We start from the raw sequence: 22692 nt of genomic DNA on the forward strand, positions 1-22692 counted from the left end.
GGGTATATAGACTATGTACAGTTATGCACAAATGTGCGTGGCTGTGTACAAGGCTGTCTAGGCATGCATGAATGTGTGTGTGTGTGTACAGTATACCTAGTCACACAGATGTCTGTGTGCAGTGGTATGCAAAGGCATATGCAAGTGTGCTTATGTACAGGTGTGCAGGCACACACAGGTAGACAGTGTATTGTACAGATGTGTACAAATGCTGTCAGTACCCTCCACCTGGGATCCAGCAGTGTACACAAGGTGACTTCAAAATCATGTAGAGGGGGCTAGAGAAAGCCCAGCAATTACTGGTCTTGCAGGGGACCTGCGTTCAATTCCCAGCACCCACATGGCAACTTAACATCCATCCACTTTCAGAAAACCTGACACCCATGTCTGGCCTCCACAGGCGCCAGGCACACATATGAAACGCATATATATGTGCAAGGAAACCCTCACACAGATAAAATAAAAATAAATCTCCAGTTTTCTGCAGAGGATCTGTCCACTGGGCCCCAGACCTATCACCTGTGTTCACTATCATGCCCTGGCTGAGGCTAACCCTAAGGGACTGTGCTTGCCAGAGACCATGTCCAAAGCCTCCAGCCAAGTAAAGAACCAGCTGATGGCTGACAGAAGGGCCCAGGATAAGAGAGGTGACTGTCCTCAGCCAGGCCAGGGTGCCAGGTGAGGGCTACAGAGCTGCAAGTCCGAGTGGGTGGGTGCTGTGAGGAGGGGGGGCTTTTGCTGGGAGAGGCTCTGAGGGTGAAGGCCAGCAAGCCCCATCTGGCTGCACTGGGTGCCACTGAAGGAATGGCTGGCTGTAGGGTGGGCTGGCATCCCAGGGCTAGCCACACACCATCTCTGCCTGTGGCAAAGGACAAGCCTATAGCCCTCAGGTGTGTCCTACGAGAACCCCCAAGCCCAGCAGGGATGGAACTAGCCCTCCCCTGCCTGTAAGGATAATTAACAGAGGATAGATAAATAAAGCATTATCAAATCAAGACGTTTAGCAGAAATTGGTGACTGGAGTGGGAGGGAGTGCTTTAAGGCAGCCAGCCGGCGTTCCCAGGAGAGTCCTGGGGAGGTGACGTCACTAAATTGGGACACTCACAACATCCAGCACAAACTGACTAAGGAAATGGACATCAGCGGGAGTTCCTGCTGAGCTTTCTCCCCATGGCTGAACTCACAGCTGAGTTTCCCACAGCTGCCCGGCAGGCACTTTCATGCCACGGGACCAATCACTGTCACCTTGGTTGGAGATGCTCGCAGCCTCTTCCTCAGCCCAGGGTCCCCAAGGTGACCTTTCCCAAGTGGCCCTTCGGGTAGGTCCAACTGAGGCACAGTTGGCTCAGCAGACCCCAGGACAAGCAACTGTGTTCCCTGCTGACCTGGTTCCTCATCACTGACCTGGTTACTCATCACTGACCTGGTTACTCATCACTGCCAGCCAGGAGGGATACTACTTGCATGCTCTAGGGGTATCAGATCTTGCACTGGAGTTGGAGGTCAATTCAAGGACACTGAGGGCTTAATCTCTGCCATGCATCCTTGCTTTGGTTGAGGCTAATCAACCACAGCCCTTATGTACCAGGCCGGCATGGAAACCTCCTCATATTGGTGTCTGTTTAAAGGATCGGAGAAAGTCCTCATGCCACAGATAGTCTCAACCTCATAGCTGGCTCTGATGGCTTTCAGGAGCTGAACAAGAAAACATAGTTCCCCCCCATGTAAGCCCCCGAAGGCATTCCCCTCTAGGACCTCGATTCCAATCAAGGCTGGTACATCTGCGGTCCTCCCGGCTGCCTGTGCCTGTCAGGTCAGTCCTAACTCGTTCAGGGACGGAGGGAAGAAGAAAAGGACTCTGGGCTGACGTCTGCAGGGGAAAAGGGCCCGTTCCTCAGGCCAAGCCGCTGCTCCATCGGATGGAAATGTGCCCGACGCCCACCTGACTCCAGCTTTTCACAACAGATGTAGTTCTCCATTTTAATGACAGTTGATTTTAAAAAAAAAAAGATCAGATAGTCATTCAAACAAGCACCTCCAATGGTGGAAGTGAGTTTGACAGCATAGTCAGGAGCCAGGACAGGCATCTATCTACCCCACACAGAAGGACCAGCACCCTGCAGGGTCAGCGTGCCTTGGCTGGTGTCTGGGCTACCTCACTAGCCCTGGGATTTGTCCTGAGCTGCCAAGGGCTAAGGGCGGGCTGGCCTGGTGGGCACAGTTGACCCCAACACAGGCTTTTCTTGGCAAGCAATAGGCAACCCAGGCTCACAGTGGCCTGGCATGTCACAAGGTTAGCCAGCTGCCCTGAGTGTCCCCAGCAGGCTTTGGCCACAGCTAAAGCATAAAGCAGGCTGGGTTTAGGGTCTTCGGAGGCTGTCAGTAGGGACAAACTGCCGTCCCTCATTTAAAGCAGGTGGCCCCTAAGGTGACTCCTGTGGACATACTGAGGGTTCCTGAAAGGCAACGCAGGGGCCCCACGTGTCTTAGGCCCTGGGACTCAAGACACTATAGACTGGGAGTCTTGTCTGTAGCATCAGGCCCAGGCTGGTTCATGATGGAGCGCACATGGGAAGGGTTGCTTGAGTCAGGAATCTTCCCGCTGAGGTGGGATGAAGCCAGGAAGGTCAGGATGGGTCAGGCCTTGGCTTCGACTCTCAAGTCTGCCACGCTGTCCTCTACGCCATCCTCTGAGGGCAGTGGTGGCGCTGAGGGCCGCAGTCCCCTTAGGTCTCCATCCTGTACACTCAGCACCTGCTCAGAATTCTCCAAGGGACTCCTCAGCTCCTGGGCCAGGGGCAGGGGCTGGTGGCGGCCACGCCGGCAGTATCTCCAGCCATCCAGCACAGCCCCCACCAAGCAGATGATGAACAGCACCAGGAAGTACAAGGAGTAGATAAGAAACTGAAAGAGAGAGTTTGGGTGACCTCGGGTTTTGTACCCACCACCCTCTCACCCTTGCCCAAACCGGGAGAATCCCACTGAGGTTTGCCATCGTTCGGCCTCCAGGGAGCCAGAGGAGTCATAGGCCTGACGGGGGGGCGGGGGGGCGCAGATACCATGGGGCTGGGTTCCTTGTTCTCTGTCCTCCACAGCATGGTCAATCACAAAAGGGGTACTCATCACTTCCCCAAAGGTTCCCCGAGAACCCAGTATGTGTCTGGCATCTGTGTGGTCCTCGGAGACCACTGGTACCCTGGAACCAGTTCTAATTCACGGAACTAACTTCCTTGGCCACCAGGACAATGATCCAGGGCTTCTCCTAGGTCCTGGCCTTAGTCAAGACTGGGCATAACCTTGGCCTGCACTGCACAGCAGTGACCAAGAGCAGCCAGGCAGGCACAGGTCATGTCCCTTCCCGAAGGGCCAGGTGAGCTTCCTGGAGACCTCTGGGACCCTTTCAGAAAAGATCACATTTATAGAAGCAAACTCAGAAATGGCTCATTAGAGACGTTTGTGCCCCCAAAAGACAGGGTCGACATCCTTTTCCCCATTCTCCCCATGCCAATCAAACCCCTGGATGCTGTGGGCAACACCCACGGGTGGGGGCATAGGGGTGGAGAGAAGTCTCAGCCAGCCAGATCTCAGGATCCACTAAAAGTGTGGCAAGTACTGGGTGTTTCTTTTTGCTTCATGGATCTTGGAACTGAAGCAGTCAGAAGTCTAGGATAACCGCTCGCTCTGCCCACGGAGCCGGCAGATACAGCCCTGCTAGAGGGCAGGTCCCAGGACAAGAATACGCAACTCCAGGAATTTCCCTGGAAGCACCTGACCCTACCTCTGGCACACCAGACTCAAGGGAGGACCTGTTGGTGGGGCCCAGGCAAGACTCCTGGGAAGAAACTTGAATCCCGCTGGGTGGTAATGACCCCACTTCTTACCCTTATCCTCATGAAGTCAGCAACAACCATTCAGGGTGAGTGGACCCACCACACTCACACACACACACACACACACACACACACACACACACACGCACACATGCGCACACACGCACGCACCTGACAGTCATGAGGAACACTGCCCTCTGCACTAGAGGGGACCACATGGAATTGACTGTATGCCACTGAGCAGAAATAAGACGCCCCGTCCTCGGGCAGTGAGGGGGCCACTGTGGGAGTCAGAACTCCTCCTCTACCCAAAGGGCACCAAGCTGCACTGCCAGGGCTTTAGACCCCTTGGCTTCAACACACAATACCAAGAGGCCTTTGACCTCTGCTACAGCTCACCACAGCTGCAGACCTCACACCAAGGCCTCTGGAGACACTAAAGGCAGCAGTCAGCAGGTACCGAAGTCATCTGAGAAAAGTTTTAGAGCAACCACCATGAAATGGGTCAGCCAGCAGTAACAATACTCCGGAAATACAAAAAAAAAAAAAGGAGACCGTATCAGAAGAAATACGGGATGAAAGAGAAATGGAGACATTCAGGCCAAAGAAGGGAACCCAGAGGAAATGATGGAGTAAGAGGGAAGACCCTAATGGGAGACAGCACGCCAACGAAACCCTTCCCATCCATCCCTTGATTTCTCTGTTTGCTCTTGCTTCTGCTTTTTGAGACAGGCTCACTATATAGCTCGGGTGGCTTTGAACTCATGGTCTTTCTGCTTCAGCTCCCTGAGTGCCAGCATCCACTGCATGCCTGGCTTGTGTCCTCTAAGTTATATTTGGTGGTGAAAGTGAAATTGATTAACACTGTCTTATGTGATTCTGAAGGTACATGTACAAAGCATCAGGGCAACTGGCCTGTCAATGAAAGCGGGCACAGTGATGTAGTCCCCACACTTCACATAACTGGCAGTGGAATACACATGCAGCCACCAAACATCAGACCATTATTGGCTTCTAAAGGCACAGACAGCATAAACTAAACTGTGGTTCCACAAGCGAATCCAAGAGAAAAACGCCAATTAAAACAACCCATGAGAATGGGTAATAGGAAAAAGTAACATCAAGTGCTGATGAAGATTTGGGGAATTGGGTCCTCATACCCTGCTGGTGCGATGGGAATGGCCCCCACCGGGAACCCACAGCTCCACTTCTGGGCTCTCATTCCCGAGAAATAAAACCTACATTCACACAAAACCTAGGAGAGAACTTGGACTATCCAAGGACTGGACACAGCCCACTGCGCTTCCGAGGTCAGCAGCTATCCCAGGCACACTGACAGCCTGCAGTAGTTACAGCAGCCACCTGCCCTTGTCTCAGAGGAGAAGGCCAAGGGCACACACATGGGAGAATGGAGCCACCACCCGGGAGAACACCCATACCCAGGGCACAGGCTGGTAAGGGGGTGGCTTTAGCTATGAAACGACCCTAAGCATCCCCCAAGGAAATGAAATGTTCTAGATTTTGGCTGAACATCAACATCCCGATTATGATGCTGAGCTAAAGAACCAGGAGAACTGAGCCCAAGGCACCTGAATCTCGGCATGATCTCTTAAACTGGGTGGAAGGAAGCCAAACTTGAAAACCGAGCAAATACCCAGGCTGGCTCCCAGCCACAGTCCCAAGTTCCACCCTGGTTCTCAGTGGTTTCTGGCTCTGCTCCCACGGCCTGGGCTCCTGCCCCAGCCCTTCTCCCAGCTCGGATGAAGCATGGGAGGGCAGAGCAGGAGTCTGCGTCTCTCTTCACTATGAACAAAAATGCAACGCTCGAAAGAAAACTAGCCAGAGAGAAAAACCGGTACTCATCTCATAATCTGACTGGGTGAGGCGGGGACTAAAGCCAGAATGCCCCTCGTCCCTCATGGGGCCCCTCCATACAGTCTGTGCCAATGAGTGGGACTGACCAAGGACCCCCAGGAAGGGAAGGAGTTCTCTTGGGGCTAGCCCTTTGGGAACGACCTGATCCCGTCCCCTTCCTACTGAGTCCCTACCTTACCCCATTCCTGAGGTTCATTAGCAAGGGGGCCTTTGCAGCTGGAACGGGGCGGTGGGGGGGCAGAGTTAGCAAGAAGGGGAGCACAAGGCAGCACCTGTCTCTAAGGAGTCCCTCGGGCTCCACCCATTTGGCTCCCAAAGACTGAATGTGAGGCCGACTGTGGCGGGAGAAGGAGGGAGAGAGGGAATACAGTGGCCTTAGAGGTCAGCGATTAAGACAAATCACATGTTAAGTGTAGTACACATTAGGTTCCTCCTGGGGTGTCTCTGGACAGCTCCCTCCACTTAAGGGGCCACCACTCTTCTAAGGACGGAGACAGTCTCCTCCAGGGGGAACCAGTGCCCTTCCTAGCCCAACCCACCCTCGACCTCACCCAGTACCGTGGGTCAACCCAAGACGCCTATGTACCCAAGAGCAGTTGGGTTGTAATGAGGAATCGTGTGTCCTGCTCAGTATGGATCTACCTCCCTATGGGCCAGGCAAGACTTGACTGTTCTGGGTTCAGCCTGAGGGGATATATATGCACTAAGTGGTTTAGCCGGGCCGGAGGCAGTCCGAGCTTTAAATGGCAGGACTCTGGCATTCCCACTTCAAAGGTCTACTCAGATCCTACCAGGCAGCTTCCCAGTGGGATGGCCTGCTCCTGCATGTGGAAACACCTGCTCCATCTGTAGGCAGCTCACTGGCCAGCCAGACTCAACAGTGACAAGGCTGTGCCAACTAGGGATCCTTCATGGGTTGAGACTTCTCCATGATGCATACTACTAACCTGCAGGCCTCCAGCCCAGTTGCTAAGACACTGCCCAGCTACAGCCTGGGGCAGTCATTAAGGAGCCTGGTGACCATCCCTCCTCATATGTTGACTACTAAGCCGATTTGGAGCTGGCCAGTGCCTCCATCACAATGCCCTTATCACAGAATAGTCAGTTTTCTCAGCTACAAGAAAAACAATGACTGTGATGGGAACATTGAAGGCACCCAAGAGGGGCCAGTAGCCCAATGCCATCTGATGCCAACCCCAACCAAGGGGCTCTGCTCTAGCTCCCTCCTGGATATGAACACTTCAGATATCATCCAACTTGGGCTTAAAGCCATCACATCAGGTCTTGACAACCACAGACAGATGTGAGATGAAAGACAAAGAGCTGTGACAGCATATTTTCAGTGACACAGGCCCAGGTGAGGACATACAAGGTCTGATAAGGACTCCTCAACTCAGCCAACCTTGGAGGCCCAGCAACTTGGGGGCTCCAAGCCTCAGAGGTCCGTCCAACCTGGACAGGAGCAGGGTAGGGGCGCATGGAGAGATAAAGTGGCTAACCTCAGCACATCAAGTGCCCATGGAAATGTGAGCCTGTCCCCAACAGTCTCACCTCCTGCTCCGATGGGGGCCACATGCTGTATACTCTAGTGACAATGGATCTGAGTCCCCTGGGAATGGACCACAGAAAGTGGATGCCAGGAGGCCCTGCCAAGACCACGCGATGGGATTCCCTCCCCCAAGGATAGGAGACTGAATTTGGGGCTTACCTGACTTTCGACTTTGAGGCCCAGACCCCGCTTGTCAGAGACCACCAGTGTGATGGAGGTCTTGAGCATCGTGGCAAGGAATGTGTTGATCCCGAAGACCAAGGCACAGAGCTCTTTAGACAGGGAAGATGCGATCTGAAAACTGGGAGGCAAAAAGCATACTGTGATCAAACTCACTGAGTAGGACAGGGGGCAGGAACAGAGTCAGACTGGGCACGTTGACAAATGTCATTCTTCCCAGCACAGGACGCAGAAGCAGGTGAACTCTGTGATTCCAGGCCAGCCTGGTCTACATAGTAAGACCCTATCTAATTAAACAAACGAATGAAGAACACAGAGCCAGGGAGACTCCCGCATCTACTCAGGGAAACACCAACGTACCAAGTCATACAACCCTACCCACCACCAGACTCAGAGCTAAGTTCCTGGGTACACAACTCTAAGATCCCCATCCCCAGCCATAAAGTCCCCTACCCCAGCCCCAATCCGGCAGATCTGTGCATAGCCACGCTGCCCCAGGTCCCAGCCCCTCCCCTCCCTCCTCCATCCACCAATCATCAGCGGCTGACCCAGGGAAGGAATGGAGCTCAGGACATGTTTATAGAGAGACTGTCCAGGAGACTGGGAATAGGAAGGCGCTCTCAATTCAGGAGGCAGGAGCATGTGGCCAGAGAAGTGTGCCAGTGGCCGCGTGGCCAGAAAATGTGAGAAGGCAGCCCAAGCAGGGATAGAGGCAGAGTTAGGCAGCCCTGGGAGGCAAGAGCCAAGGTCTTCCCAGAAGGGGTAGAGAATGGGGGGGCAAAGAAGGCAGGTGCCCGAGTGTGGTGTGAGTACATGTATATATGCTACTCACAGTGCAAAATGCTAAGTACAAATGGTGTATGAAATCTGTGCATGTGTGACGTGTGTGTGTGTGTGTGTAGGATGTGGTATGCTAACCCATATACATGTATACTGTAAACATAGATTGTATAGTGCCAGTGCACATGCAGTGGATGGTGTATGTGTGTTGTCTCTCTGGAGATATGAGTACATGTCTGTGAGCATATTTTGGGTTTCTTTTAGACAAGGTCTCACCATGTATCTGGCTGGTCTGGAACTCAAAGAGATCCACCTGCCTCGGCCTCCTGAGATCTGGGATTAAAGGTGTGTGCACCACCACACCCAGCTCTGTCAGGATTGTCTGATGCCTATGTGGCCTGAGCTGTGTGTCCTCAACACACAGCAGGATGTGCTTGCTGCTCTCTCAGTTCCAGCCTGGACAGGGTCTCAGGAAAAGCATGTCCGTGCGATCTGGAGAGATCACCTCCAGTCAGTACCAAGAGTCTCTGAAACAGTGTTCAGAGGGGCAACTTGGAAGCCGAGGTTCAGAGGAGCTGGGCGGAGCAAGTCCAGGCCAGGGGGCAGGCCAAAAGCAGCGGGAGGGATGCCGGGAAAAAGAGTGTAAGAAGGGTCCTCAAGGTGAGGATAAGGGACAGCAGGGGAGGCGAGGTGGGATGCTAGTCAACTTTAGGTGGTCTCTGGGTCAGCAGCACCATAGAGCGGTTCAGGAAGGCCTGGCAGAGATGGGAGGGAACTGGGGGAGATAGGGGAACCATTGTCCTTACAGGACTGTGGGGCCCGGGGAAGCCAGTGCAGTGGACACAGCCAAGAGTGTCTAGATGGATAGGGCCTCCCACATAACTGTCCACCTTGCTTTATGCTCCCCAACAGAACCTTCCAGAAGCCTCTCCCCATACCATCCTACTCACGTGGCAATGGGCACAAGGAACTGGTAGGCCCCACGGAAAAGCACGAAGGCCACGTAGAGTATCCAGATATCTTTGACCTTGCACATACAGAAAACCAGCCCAGCCTGGATGGCTACAAAACTTGCGATGACCGACTTTGACCACAGAGCCCAGCGGATCTTCACAAAGCCCGCAGAGAAGGACGTGATGGCGCCTGGGGGTGGGAGGCATCAATCATGGCTGAGCTTGGGCTCAAGTAGGCCCATGGGAGAGATGGGCAGGGATTCAGGCTGAGTTAGGGTGGCCCTGGAACAAGGGCAGGGTAGGGCAAAGGACAGGACAACCTATGTTGGTGGTCTAGCCTGGGGCAAGGGGTAGGGCTGGACTACAGGCCTGCTGCAGTCCAGCTGGGAAGGGCAAGGGGCCTCCAGTGCATACTCAGCAGTGTGGAGGCAGCATCTACGGCGCCGTTGTAGGTGAGGCTGTTGTTAGTGTTCTTCCACAGGACGTGTACATAGTAGGTGATCAGGTAGTAGCCCGCCGAGTTGAAGACCCACCAGAGGCACCAGAGGCGCAGCTGTGGTTGCTGTGCGTTTTCCACCAGTTCGCTGAGCATGCGCACCAGGAAGGAGTCCCTGCAAGTGCCCAGCACCCGCTCTAGTTTCCCAGGCTCTGGTCGGCCAGGGCCCGGGTGCATCCGGTCCAGCTCACAGGGCAAGGCTCCGCGCACAGGTGCACTGCGGTTGAAAAAGAGGCTGTGCTTAGGGCGCTTTAGGAAGAGGGAGAGGCCCAGGCTGAAGATAATAAAACCCAGGGAGATGTAGTTGAGCATGGTGGTGGAGACATGCTCCCAGGTAAACAGCACCTGGCCCAACACCGAGCTGGTGAAGACTCCCAGCAGCACCGCGGCCCTCGAGTAGCTGGCCATGCGCTGGTAGCGGGACGGGTGCACCAGGGAGAAGATGTAGGAGGAGTAGGCGATGCGCGCGGCCATGGTGACGCTGTAGAAGAACTCCATGAGCTGCATGTGCACTACGGTGCGGCCCAGCAGCAGCAACAGCCAGACGCACACAAAGCTCAGGCACTGCAGGACCAGGATTGGCTTGTATCGCAGGTAGTCCGTGAGCAGGAAGATGGGCACCAGCACGGCCAGGTGGGAGTAGGGCAGCACTGGAATGATCTCGTTGGTCACCTGTGGATGGGCAAGCACCGGTTATTAGCGACACTGGCTGCTCTACTGAGTACCGAGTTGAGCAAGCCAAGGTCTACCTTGCCCCTTGTCTCCCTACGGACCACACACGTCCCTTCCAGGTCCACACCCAGGCTGTTCAAGGGTACCAGGGAGTCTGGGAACTAAGGCAGTCTTCCAGCCCAAGAAAGTGCAGACCCCAGGCACAACTGGCAGAAGGCTGGCAATGCATGGGGGACCCCACCATGCATTGCGTGTGGACCGCATTGACCTAGGCTTTCTGCTCTGCACTCTTCTTAAACCTGAGCCGAAACCAGCACGGTGGCCAGTGGGCACCAACACGGATTTCCTCAGTCCTTTACAGGAGGGGAAGCAAGAGAATGGTTAACGGGGTTGGGGTGGGGTGGGGGCGGAGAGCACAAGGGACGACCAGGCAGGACACACAGGAGGGAGGTAAGGCCAGGGGGGAGGACAAGGCCATCCCTCCACTCCACCCCCTAAGGCAGGGCTGGGCGTGCTGCCTGCAGAATCCAACCTTCACGGCCTTTACTGAGGCCAACTTCTGGTGGCCACCTTCACCTGGCTCCTGCTGGGTGGCACGTGATGGGGGAGCTACCTGCTGCAGGGCAGAGGGCAGAAGGCATTGCCTCAGACTCCACACTGCTCCCTGGGGAGGTGCCAGGGCCCACTGGGAGCGTGGGCAGGCCAAGCCAGCTCACTGCCTTAGGCTCCGTGGACGCTCTGCAGGGAGAGCCCCCATCCCAGTGAGGCCCGGATGTCCTGCCCCCCCCCACCTCTCCCAGGAAGGGAGGTGGATGTGCTTAGAACCTCCTCCTAAGCCAGGATGAGTTTCAGCAGGGCCCCCCTTAGCTCTCACTTTAGATCGAGCTAATGTGCTCACAGGGGGAGCTGGATGGGCACTCCTGGGCTCCCAGAGGCTGGGACTCCGGTCCCATCGACTCCCACACTAAAGCTGACTCAGCCCAATCACTAGCAACAAGGACCCGAGACAGAACCTGGGTCAGTCAGTATGTAGGGGAGGCGTCAAGCTGACACCCCCACCCAGGCCAGTGCCTCAGGCAGCTGGTGAGCCGGACCTCAGAGACTTCCCCTCACCCTTCTTCGTCTCGCCCTAGCATATATAGCGAGAAGTGCAAGTTCAAAAATAAACCGCCTCCATGTCTGCTTGGATTTAAGCTCATTAGCAGAGTTTCAATAGGACCCTCTGTCCCCATGGCTGAGTAAGAGGGAAAATGCCTTCAATAATCTCTTTACATAAACGGATAAGTCCCTGCGGGAGGCAGGTGCCAGCGAGGAGGGGCGTGGCTGGGCACGGGCTCTCTCACTAGGATGGCGGATGAGCCACCTGGCAGTAGAACTCAACTCGGCATTCCTTCTTTTGCCTTCTCCCTCAGCCCCGAAGCAGGCACAGGCTTCCTCTCTAGGGACCCCTGCGACACACTCTCTGGCTGGGTTAATGAATCAAAGCCCCTCTGTGTGCTCACTGGAGCAGGCGGGAGGTTAGGGTGGAGCCAAGCCCACAACCAACCCAGTCTCTCTGGCCCCTGTAACCTCCCACAGCCTCGGTGGCAGCCCACAGATCAAACCAGGAAAGAACCCCAGCCCACACCGCCGCTGCCCTACCCTCCGGTGACAACTTGCCTGCTCCGCTGTGAAGTTATGGTCCGGTCCCAGGAGGTAAGGCGTGATGAAGCTCTCCCCAGGCCGTAACTGGGCCATGAAGCCAAAGAAGCAGAGGTAGACTACGAGGCATCGCCAGGACTGGAGTTCGTCATCCTGCCTGGGCTCCTTGCATGCCTGCTTTTCTGCCACCTGGCCAGTGGGCACCATGGTGCCCAGGTCCTCATGAGACCTGGTGACCAAAGATGACACTCCACCTGGAAGGAAAAGCCAAGGGTCTGGGGTTAGTGAAGGAGCCCACAGGTACCCTCTCCTTCCCAATCTTTCAGTTGAGACCCAGGGTTAGCCTTGGGTGGCTGCCAGCCCCAGACCCAAATCGTCAATCTGCTCTGCCAACCTGAGAACTACCAGAGGCCTAATCCTTCAGAGCAGGCCAGCACAGCTCAGCCTCAGGAGTCTTCAAACCAATCAAAGCCTCGGCCACCTAGGCCTATTAAATATTAATCGAAGTCATGTAAACTGATTTTCTTACTTTACTAAGTAAATTAGTAACATTTAAAATTCAGGTTCGGGAGCACCTGAGACTCATTTCAAGGGCTTGGCACCCCATTTCCCCACAGGTCTTGGGAACAGCTGGCCTCAGCTCTAGCAGTATCCCAAGTGTCCAGAAAAGGCTCTGCTAGGCTAGGACACCAGGTGTGCGCCAAGACACAACACGGAGGTCAGCGGGGGTGGTTACAAATACACAGATCTGCATTCTCCCCACAGCAGGGGAATGCAGTTCTAAAGGACACTTGTCATGGGAAGGAGGGGCAGTGGGAGAGGCAGGTGTCCTCCAGGAACTGACAGCCACTATGGACAAGGCAAAGCAAAGCTCTGGGAAGGGTTCTGGGACACAGTAGGAGCTGTCCTGAGGGACTCCACAGTTTCCTCTAGGACTCCTGGAGTCAAACAGACCGAAGCCTGAGGAGGGGGTGGATCTGACGTTCAGATGACTACAGGCCTCTTCCCAAAGGCAGGTCAAGTCCAGCTGCCAGTGGCCCGTCCAGTTGCTGACCTTCTGACCTCACCACACCTTACAGGCCCAAGGCACTCTCGAGTATTTGTGGTGCATGAGAGAACTCATCTACTCAGTGTGTTTTTCTCTCGCTGATTCTGTCCTGGACACAGGCTGCTCTGGTACAGGCGAGTGCTGCCAATTTCCCAACAGAAAGGCAGGAGCTGCATCTCCCCATCAGGACTCCAAGTTATCCTGGCTCATTTGTACATCTGCACCTCTCTATGTCATACGTCCGTGCGCTTCAGGCTTTTTGTATGAGGCACTGGTGTAAGTCGAAAGGGAGCTGACGTAAAGCTGCGTGCCAGATCCTGGAGTAAAGGCTGGGCCTCGTATATAGGGGCTAGTGGGGCTAAGGTAGGTCAGCGGTGTGTGATGTAGAGTAGCCAGAAGGGTGGAGGAGGAGCCATGCTCACGGCCTGCCTCTCTACAACAGGCTCTGGGATGTCCCTTCTGCTCCTCACTACAGCCTGTTCTAGGAAGTGTCTGCAAATCTGGACTAGGGTAGAACCCTCTCCAACCTCTGAGCAGGGGGCAAAGAAAACTCCCTAGATGTAAGAACTTAGGGGGTCCAGATTCTCGGCCCATGGACCCTACACTGAGACCTAGGGTATCCTCTGAGTCCCCACGAAACACGGAGGCGCAAGAGAGAAAAGCGACCCGTGGGCCCTCAGTGTGTGCTCTCCCACGGGGACTGCAGAGTCACGCCATGCAGCTCTATGGACTGCCCAGGATCCCTTCCTTAAGTCCTGTCTCTGTGACAAGGGGGAAGCCGGGTAACACCTGGGTCACTAAGGAAGCAGGGGTTTGTGGGCTTGCTCCTTGGAAGCTGCAAGGAGGGGTGAGCCAGGGTGCAGAATTCCAGGGGTCCAGAATGTCTGGGAAAAAGCAAGGGCACCCAGTGGCCCCGGAAGCGACAGGGCCTGGGACAGGGCCCGAATGGAAACAAGCAGCCAGGCAGGGGGCCTGGCTGGAGAAGATACAAACACAGGCTACAGCACTTCAACTGGATGGATTCTGACCTCTGCTCTGCTTGGCCTCGCTTTTCAAAACTTCCCTCAGCGCTACACAAACAGCCAAGGAGGACACAGCACCCAGGAGGTCCAGCCCTTGGCACTGACCCCTCTAGAGAGGCCAAGGCAGGTGCAAGCAGAACTAAGCCATCCCCCAACACACACTGCTGGGGCTGGGCCAGGCCAGGCAATGAGTTGTCCATGGCAATTTGCATCTGTCCAACTAAAGCAGCTCCCAAGCTAAGGGGCGGCCGAGAATGTAGCCGATTCTAGGGTTCTGTGCCCAGTGTGGGCTTAGGGATTCCCAGGAATTGGCCCTCGTCTGAAAGGTGCCATCCCCAGAGGTAAAAGGAACACCTTTACTTTACTTGTGTCATTTGGTATCCAAGGATAGCAGAGGTTATCAGACACCGTGGAAGAGCAAACTCCATATTATTCCACACATACAGCCTCACAGACTCCTGAGGCTTCTGCACCACAGTGAGAGTTCATCATGGCCCTACCCAGGGGTCTGTCTGAAGATCTGGCTTTAGAACTTCAACAGGTGTCCCACCACAGCTGGAAGAGGGTCACTCAAAGGACTCCTGGAGCCCATAGGACCCGCACATCTGGGATTATCAGACTGGCAGAGCTGAGCTACCCCGACCGATGTTCAGATGGGCAAGCGGTCCTTGTGCTCAGGGCCCAAGAAAGGGACTCCTGTTTGTCCTCCGGGGTTCTGAAAACACCCACCCACCCAGCCAGCCTGTAGAATATTCTAAGGTGTGTGACTCTTGCTTCTGTTGCATTTGCTTAACTCTGTGAAGCTGTGTTACTGTGCCTGTCTAGAATACCTGATGGTCAGTCGAATAAAGAGCTGACCAGTAGCGAGGCAGGAGAAAGGACAGGAGGGGCTGGCAGGCAGAGAGGATAAATAGAAGGAGAAATCTGGAAAGGAAGATCAAGGAGCAGCCAAAGGAGGAGGAGGACTCCAGGGGCCAGCTACCCAGCTACCCAGCCAGCTATGGAGTAAGAAACAAAGAAAGGTATACAGGAACAGAAAAGGAAAAGCCCAGAGGCAAAAGGCAGATGGGTTAATTTAAAGTTAAGAAAAGCTGGCTAGAAACTAAGCCAAGCTAAGGCCAGGCATTCATAAGTAATAATAAGCCTCCGTGTGTGATTTATTTGGGAGCTGGGTGGCGGACCCCCCCCCCAAAAAAAAAAGAGTGAAAAACAACACCAGCCCACACTCAGATCTGTTCGAGGAGACAGGACTCCATCACAGCAAGATCCTCTGAAATCTTAGTGACTAGCCCAAGCCTCTGGGCTTCTATTCTCAGACCACATGACTGACAAGGGGAACACAGAGGGGACACTCGGGCATCTCCCATTCTCTGGGGAACCAATTCCAAGTCTACAGTCCACTGCTCAGCTCATGCCTTCCACCATAAACACCCATTCACAGAAATGCCTAGCTGCCTGGTGACTGGGAACTAGGGACTGGCCCCTGGTAAAGCCATAGGCTCCATCTCTAGTCCACACCCTAAACTCCTAAGATACCCTCTGGCTCTTCCCTGATCTTAGCCAGCAGGTGCTGCCTAGCTTTAAAGAAAGGTGGTTTGCCTGTTCTAGGGTAACCTTTCCTTCCAAAGTCAGCCCAGTGGCCTTCATGCTAGGCGGCGGGAAGAGGAAGCTGCCAGACCTCTTGGCCCCCTCCAGCTGCCATTTTGCTCAAACTCAAAACACTTTGTCTTTACAAAATGCCCTCCCCGGTTCCAGAGCAGCAGGCACAGCTCTGCCACCCTCCCACGGGCTAAAGTGCACTGGATGGAGCCCGGGGCTGAGAGCTTAGAAATGCACACTTCCCAGAACTTCGAGGTCCCGGAGTTAACAGCTCCACTGTCTCCTGGGCTAGGCATAGGCCAGCCAGAAGAGAAGCTGCTGTTCAGGAGAGTAGGACCCAGAGTCCAGGGTCCTACTCAAAAATCTATCTTCCGCACCGGCACTGATGGAAACGCAGGCCCAAACTCTTGTTTGGCACCGCCTCTCATGGCCTGGGGCGAGATGGCTTCAGCCTGGATTCTCAGCACCTCCAGGAAGGAAGGCTAAGGTAGCACCACCCTCACCCCGTACCCCCCACCCCACCCCCGGCTGTTACCTATGCAGAGACTGCCCCTGTCAGTTTATGCCACTCAACCTATGAAGCAATGCCTTCCCTCTCTACAGCAGAGCCCAGGCTGCGCCTCTGAGCAAAGCTAGGCTCAGCTCAGCTCAGCCAAAACCCATTCTGAGAGGCAAGATGGGAGATCCTGTCATGTGCTTAGTTCAAGACACTGGGTGGAGAAGCTTGCGGCATGGCAGGCGTCAAACGGCTGACCCTGGACTCCAGATGCCATAGGAGCACAGTGTTGCTCCATAACGTGCAACCTCTTCCAGGCAACTGAAAGAAATCCTTTGGCAGCCCAGGAGGGTTGCGGCGTGGGGGAGGGGCAGGCCCTACACAGTCCTTCCTGATCAACCTAGCCACCTGCCTGAGAGATGAGCGGGTAGGGAGTGTGGAACACAACTGTTCCCAAAGTTCCACGGCACCCCGAAAATCAAAGCGAAAAGCAAACAGCACCTCCATTTTGTCTTAAAACAGGAAGGTTCATTTTAATCTTGGAACCCCCCCCCCGGGGGGGGGGGTTAAGAGGATAGAGGGGAGCACTGTTGCCTCCCCTTGTGGAAGCTGAGTGCTGAAGGTAGCTTTGCGGCAGGCTCAGATGCCCAGAATCAACCCTTTCCTGGGCCTATCCAGAACACGGGCCTCGCTGAAAGAAAGAAGTGGACAGGTGCTTTGTTAGAGGCACATCTGGCTCCCAGGCCTGGAGGATGCATGAGGCTCTGCTCAGTCCATCTGGGCTGCTGGGGGGTGGTTTGTGTGTGTGTGTGTGTGTGTGTGTGTGTGTGTGTGTCCTCAAGTCTCCCTGGGAGAAGGCTACTTTTTTTAAAGTCAGCTAAGCAACTGTGAGGATTTAGTCTATCTTCACTGAGGGAAGCCACAAAACAACTTCCTTAGGTTCTGACCTGCATACTGAAGACAGGCAGATTGGGGCTGGGCACATTTACCGGGTGAGGAGTTTCATGAATATGGTTTATGCCTAGGCTATTAGCCAGATTCTTCAGGAGTTTTCGATGGGAATGTGGACTGAGCCCTGGGAATCACTCCTGTCCAGAGATGCTGGAAGCACACGAAAGACTGGCTGAAGTCAGCTGTGCAGGCTGCAGGCATCTCTTGTTCCAAGGGGAAGTTGTTAGAGCTGTCTGGTGCCTAAAACCTCCGAGCTAAACAATGGGGCTTGGAGGCGTGCCACGTACCAGGCGTGGACAGTGGGGTTTCCTTGCGGGCAACACGTGCTCTACAGAGGCAGGGGCAGGCGCACATGGTGATTCCTGACCTGAGGAAGGTACTTCAAAAGCAAAAGAACGCGGTTCCAGAGGGACCACAAGGAGAGAAATGGCGCTCTAAGGTCCCACTAGGCTTGGGGAATTTACCCTCGCGAGGGTTCCGCAACCACGCGCCTGGGGTGCCCGCCAGCATTCAGATCATCGCGCCGGAGCCCAGGCTCGCAAAGCTGAGGTCCTCGCCTGTGCCTGGCATTCGCACAAGGGCTATGACACCTCACAGACACCGGCCGGGGTCCCGCACCCACCCCACTGCTCCTATGAATCCCAAAGACCTCTGCCGGTCTTCCACCCAGCGGACCCCGCATGCGCTTTCCACTCACTCCACGGGCTCTAGGCACGTCGCAAACCTTGCCCAGAGCTACTCAGTACCCCCAGGGATCCTCTGGCCCCCTGTCGTGTAGAACTCAGCCAGAGCCCCGCTTTCATCGCTAGGATGCCTGAAAGACCAGAACCGCGCCTTGCACTAGCCCGTTGCTTCCCAGGCACTCAGAATCGATCCATGTCCCCAACACTACACCCCATAGGCCCGTACCTGGTTCAACTAGCAGCGGCGGTCTGGATCGCGCACACGCGCACTACAACACCCACAAACCCGCGCAGAGGCCCAAGAGCACCATGGAGAGGCGTGACTACCTAAACTGACCACGCCCCGAAGGAGGGGCCAACGTGGTGGGCCGGAAGCGCAGCCGCGGGACTACTAGGGGGGCGGAGCAAACACCTGGTCACACCCGCAGCTACGCCCACAATAGACTTGTGCATGCGCCCTCCACACTTTGCGATTAGTTACCGCCTACATCACGTGGTTCCCTGAGGCGTGGGCGACCCGGGGCGCATCTGCCAGTCTCCACGCTCCGTCCCTACATCTCTAGACTCCTTTCCCCTTCAGTACGCTCTCTCTGCGTCCCCGCTCCTGTGCTTCCTCCCTACGCCACCCCTCTCCGTTCCCCGCCCCCCTCTACCAGACTGCTCTTCACCCGATCCCTCGGCGCCGCAGCTCGCCTGGCCGGCCTGAGCTCCGTAACGAGTCCCTTACCCGGCTGGACTGGGTCGTGCCTCACAGCCGACTGCCTGGTCTGATCGAGCGCAGAGGACAGAGGTGACTGCCGGGCCTAGGACCGAGGCCCCTCCCCGGACCCGCCCCTGACCCTGCAGGCGCGCAGAAGTCTGCTCGGGCTCTTTCAGGCTCGTCTGAAAACCCGTGCCCCGAGCCCACCTGCTAAAGCAGTCCAGGAACTAGGGCATTGGCTAGCCACGGACTGCGGGCTAGAGTTGCGCTGCTTGCACCAGCTGTGCATGCCCCTCGTTTGTGTATCAGCGTCTTTGGGTCCCGAAGGCACCGGTGGATTGTGTTTTGCTGTGCAGGGAGACCCCAGGCCCCAGGCACGGAGCATCTGTCGCGTGCGCGCGCGGACACACACCATCTATCAGCCAGACCCTGCTAACAGGGACAGAAGGCTGGCCTGACTGTTTTAGGCCACCCACCTCACACCTACCCCCATCCTCTAACATCCCCCCCCCCACCCGCGAACCCGTTTCCAGCAGGGATGCTAAGCTAATGCTCAGTAGGTGGAAGGCCGCAGCCAGCTTGGGGTGAGGAAGGAGGGGGCGGGGATCCCCGAAGCCAGCCTCTTTCCTGATGGGCTTTGGTGGAGTACTTGTGCAGGGCAGGGGTCACTGCCCAAAGCACATTAGGAGCAAAGTAGAACAAACGGGGAGGGGCCTGGGTCCAAAGGGGAATGACTGACCGGCAACCTTGGTCCAACACCTGAGTCCTTGTGATTAGATAGCACAGGGACACATCTCAAATTATTTGCAAGTGATGGGCAGGTAGCTTGAAGAATTTCAGGGAGAGCTGGAGAACTCCCATATCTGCTTGTATCTGTTGTCTGTACCCTCAGGCCACTACTTACAGCCTGGAGGACAAGGCCTCAGAGCACCTGTCCTGAGTAAGTGGCAAAGAGGAGCCTGTAAGACAAAAGAGGAGCAAATGGACAAGGTGGAGGATGGGGAAGTGTGACCATCTGGGTGCCAGACAGGTCTGTGCCCTCGTAGAGCTCGGTGAGAAGCACCCTACCCACAGGATCGGGTGGTGGTACCCAATCCACACGACCCATATGTCATGGAGGGGTAGGCACCCGGACAAGCTCAGCATGTACTCCAGGATACTGGGCTCCCTTCAGCCCTGTCTCTCACTGTGTTAGGATTCCTGAAGGAGCTGTTCCTTGGGGTGGACTAGGGGTAGAATGGCCCCTGTATCATTTGGAGACAACCACTTAGGGAAGAATAAGGAGGCTTCCAGAATGCTCCCTAAGATACCAGATGCTGGCACCAGGAAGGCTCCACAAGCCCAGCACAGTTAGTTTTGGGAATGGATCAAGTGCTTTGGGGAATGGTTTCTTGGATATACAGTAATCTACCATTTATTTAAGTGCTGGTATAAGCAAGGTAAATGCCTTCTGTCTGGGCCATGAGGGTGAAGGCTGGGACCCATGATGGTGCCATGTGCTGGAAGGGTCAGGATGAGCCAGGAGCCAAGCCCCAACCTCAGCAGCTTCTAGCTTCCAGTCACAGTTGTCATGGCAAGGTCTGAAGTTTGCAGACCCACAGACATCTGGAGGAGCGTGGGTGGGCTCTGCAGCTCAATCCCATATGGTATCAAACCCTTGTAGAGGGTTTGCTCCCTAACAACAGCATTATTACCCCCAGAGAACAAGTTCCTTGCCCATTTAGCATCATCTAAAACCAGTCTGCCAACGCCGTATCTTTCCAACTCATTTCCCAGCAGGTCTGTGAGAGGCAAGGCTGCCTGGTGAGATCTGGGCTCTGAGGTTAGGAGCAAGCAGTCCACCTCATCCTTAGGAATGCCTCCGGGAAGCCCTTTAGCCCCAGACCTCCTCCCAGTGAGACAGAGTGGCACTTCTGCTGTGCAGGAGAGTTTGAAGAATGAGATGGGCACTTGGTACTGTCCTTGCCCCTGACTGGCAGGGCTCATGAGGGAAAGAAACCCACCTGTCACTTCCTCCCACAGTCCAGGCTCACTTTAAAGTACTCGGGGCTCACCTTGGGCAGATCCAGGAAGAGAAAGAACAGAACAGGGTTACCCTGCCATGCCCACTCCAGCCAGGGAACCCAGCAACCATGCTCACTGTTAATGGTCCCAAAGTCCATAATGTTCCAGACCAAGGACCTGGCCCCTGGGGCCAGCCTAGCCTTTGCCCAGCTCCAGAAAAGCCAGGCCTCACATCTCCATAGCATCAGGGCCAGGTCAAGATCTATTGGGATGACTGCTCTCCAAGAACCCACCTTCCTAGACTAGCAAGCAGCAAAATGTATCCCACACACAGTGGAAATCTAGGTGTGTACTGGTAGGAAAGGCCATTCCTCCCAGTCTGAATCATGGCCTTCCCTTTATGTCAACTTGACACAAGCTAAAGTCATCGGAGAGGAGGGAGCCCCAATTGAGAAAATGACCATAAGATCTGGCTGGGGGGATTTTCTTAATTAGTGACTTGTGAGGAGAGCTCAGCCCATTGTGGGTAGTTCTATCCTTGAGCAGGTGGTCCTGGGTTCTATAAGAAAGCAGGCTGAGCAAGCCACGAGGAGCAAGCCAGTAAGCAGCACCCCTCCATGGCCTCTGCATCAGCTCCTGCCTCCAGGATCCTGCCCTGCTTGAGTTCCTGTTCTGACTTCCTTTGGTGATGAACAGTGCTGTGGAAGTGTGAGCCAGATAAAGCCTTTGATGGTGTTTCATCACAGCAATAGTAACCCTAACTAGGACAAATTGGTACCAGGATACTGGGGTATTGCTGTGACAGACCTGACCATGTTGTTTTTGGGAGGATTATGGAAGGACTTTGGAACTGGGTTAGAAAAGCCATTGAGTGTTAAAAGCTCAGTGAGATGTTCTGAGGGAGCTTGGAAGAAAAGAATGATGATGGAGGCCTGGCCTGTGAATTTTCAGAGGAAGCAAAGACTCTACCATGCCTTTTGTGTGAAGAACCTGTGGCTCTGGTCTACTGGAGCTGAAGAATCAGCTGTGATTAACAAGAGACCAGAACCGCTGAGGTTGAGTCTTCTGGGAAGTGTTTCCTAGGAGTCAGCACACAGAACTATGTTCCAGAGGTGGCCAAGGTTGCCCCTTGTGCTGGCTGTCAAACTTGGTAGTGTACGAGTCACCCAGGTGGTGCTGGTTTTGAAGGTGTGAAGGGGTCATGGAGAGCCCTGAAGCTTGGCACTGTGTGGCAGGGCTGGAGTCCCTGAAGAGAGCCCAGGAGAGGCCATTGGTGAACATGCAGCCCAGTGGCAGCAGAAGACCCCAGCATTTTGGAGATGCCAGTGCCACGGGATGACCACCAAGGACAGCAGCAGTGGGTGCGTGGAGCCAAGACAAGCTGTGTGTGCTGCAGAGGGCAGAGCCAGGGAAGTGACCTTTTGGAGGAGCCCAGAAGACGGTGAGTAAGTCCCAGACATTGGACATTGAGTCACTTACACTGTCGGAGTTTGGTTTTGCTTTGAGTTGATTGTGTTCTTCCCTCTTGAAGTGAGAAAGTATTTCGTTTTTATTTTACAGAAGCCCTTAGTGCCAAAGGGCAGCCAAATGGCCTTTAGCCAGTGGAGAAGAGGATCATGGGAGGAGTTGGGCCCCGTATAGGATCGGGGGCAATGGTCAGTTTGAAGCATATTCAGTGAAGGGGGAAGGGAGCTAAGATGACCATCCAACCTTGGCGAAGTGAACCCTGGGCCTAAAGTGGATAGTCAAGGGAGGGGTATATGGAAAAAGAGAGAAAGAACAGAGGGGGGTGGGCGGGCTCTGGGAAGCATCCACAGCACACTGTAGAACACTTGGGGCCTGGTGCTGTGTCCTAGAGGAACCATCCCAGTGGCCAGGATGACTCCTGAATGCCTTAAAGGCAGCGAGATGTGGCTCTCCATTCTCCACAGCCCCTGCTTCAGCGACACGTGGCTGCTGAAGCAAGGCTTAAACCAGCACGTGGACATGGACACACAGTCCATGGGCCTAGTATGTATGGCCCTTTTATGAGCACTGACATGGGCATGGGGGCAGGAGAACAGGCAGCTGTTCCCTGCCTGGGAGCCCTACGGTCCCTTCCAGGTCAGTGAGAGCCTCAGGGCAGTATTTGAGAGGCCGTGGTGGAACAGAGGCTCCCAGGCTCAGCTAGGAGGTTCTGCTTCCCTACCCTGGGCAGGTCACCTCAAACCTGT

General features: G+C 55.0%; 1 protein-coding gene across 4 annotated transcripts; it reads right to left on the reverse strand.

Moving 5' to 3' along the window:
- Positions 1-1966: 1966 nt before the first annotated feature.
- Slc19a1 (solute carrier family 19 member 1) lies at positions 1967-18605 on the reverse strand. 4 transcript variants are annotated; one of them, XM_015989524.3, is made up of 6 exons: positions 18503-18605; positions 11995-12230; positions 9582-10335; positions 9165-9357; positions 7414-7555; positions 1967-2904 (listed from the first exon to the last, which is right to left on the reverse strand). In XM_015989524.3, the coding sequence occupies exons 2-6, from the start codon at positions 12181-12183 to the stop codon at positions 2638-2640; spliced, it is 1545 nt and encodes a 514-aa protein (XP_015845010.3). In that variant the 5' UTR covers positions 12184-12230; positions 18503-18605; the 3' UTR covers positions 1967-2637. The 4 variants fall into 4 exon arrangements, with proteins under 4 accessions (XP_015845010.3, XP_006996236.3, XP_076414678.1 ...); XM_006996174.4 differs by lacking the exon at positions 18503-18605 and adding an exon at positions 18002-18113; XM_076558563.1 differs by lacking the exon at positions 18503-18605 and adding an exon at positions 17790-17925.
- Between the last annotated feature and the right edge of the window lie 4087 nt (positions 18606-22692).

The sequence above is a fragment of the Peromyscus maniculatus genome, chromosome 21, assembly GCF_049852395.1.
Source record: "Peromyscus maniculatus bairdii isolate BWxNUB_F1_BW_parent chromosome 21, HU_Pman_BW_mat_3.1, whole genome shotgun sequence".
In the NCBI taxonomy this organism is placed as follows: Eukaryota; Metazoa; Chordata; class Mammalia; order Rodentia; family Cricetidae; genus Peromyscus; species Peromyscus maniculatus.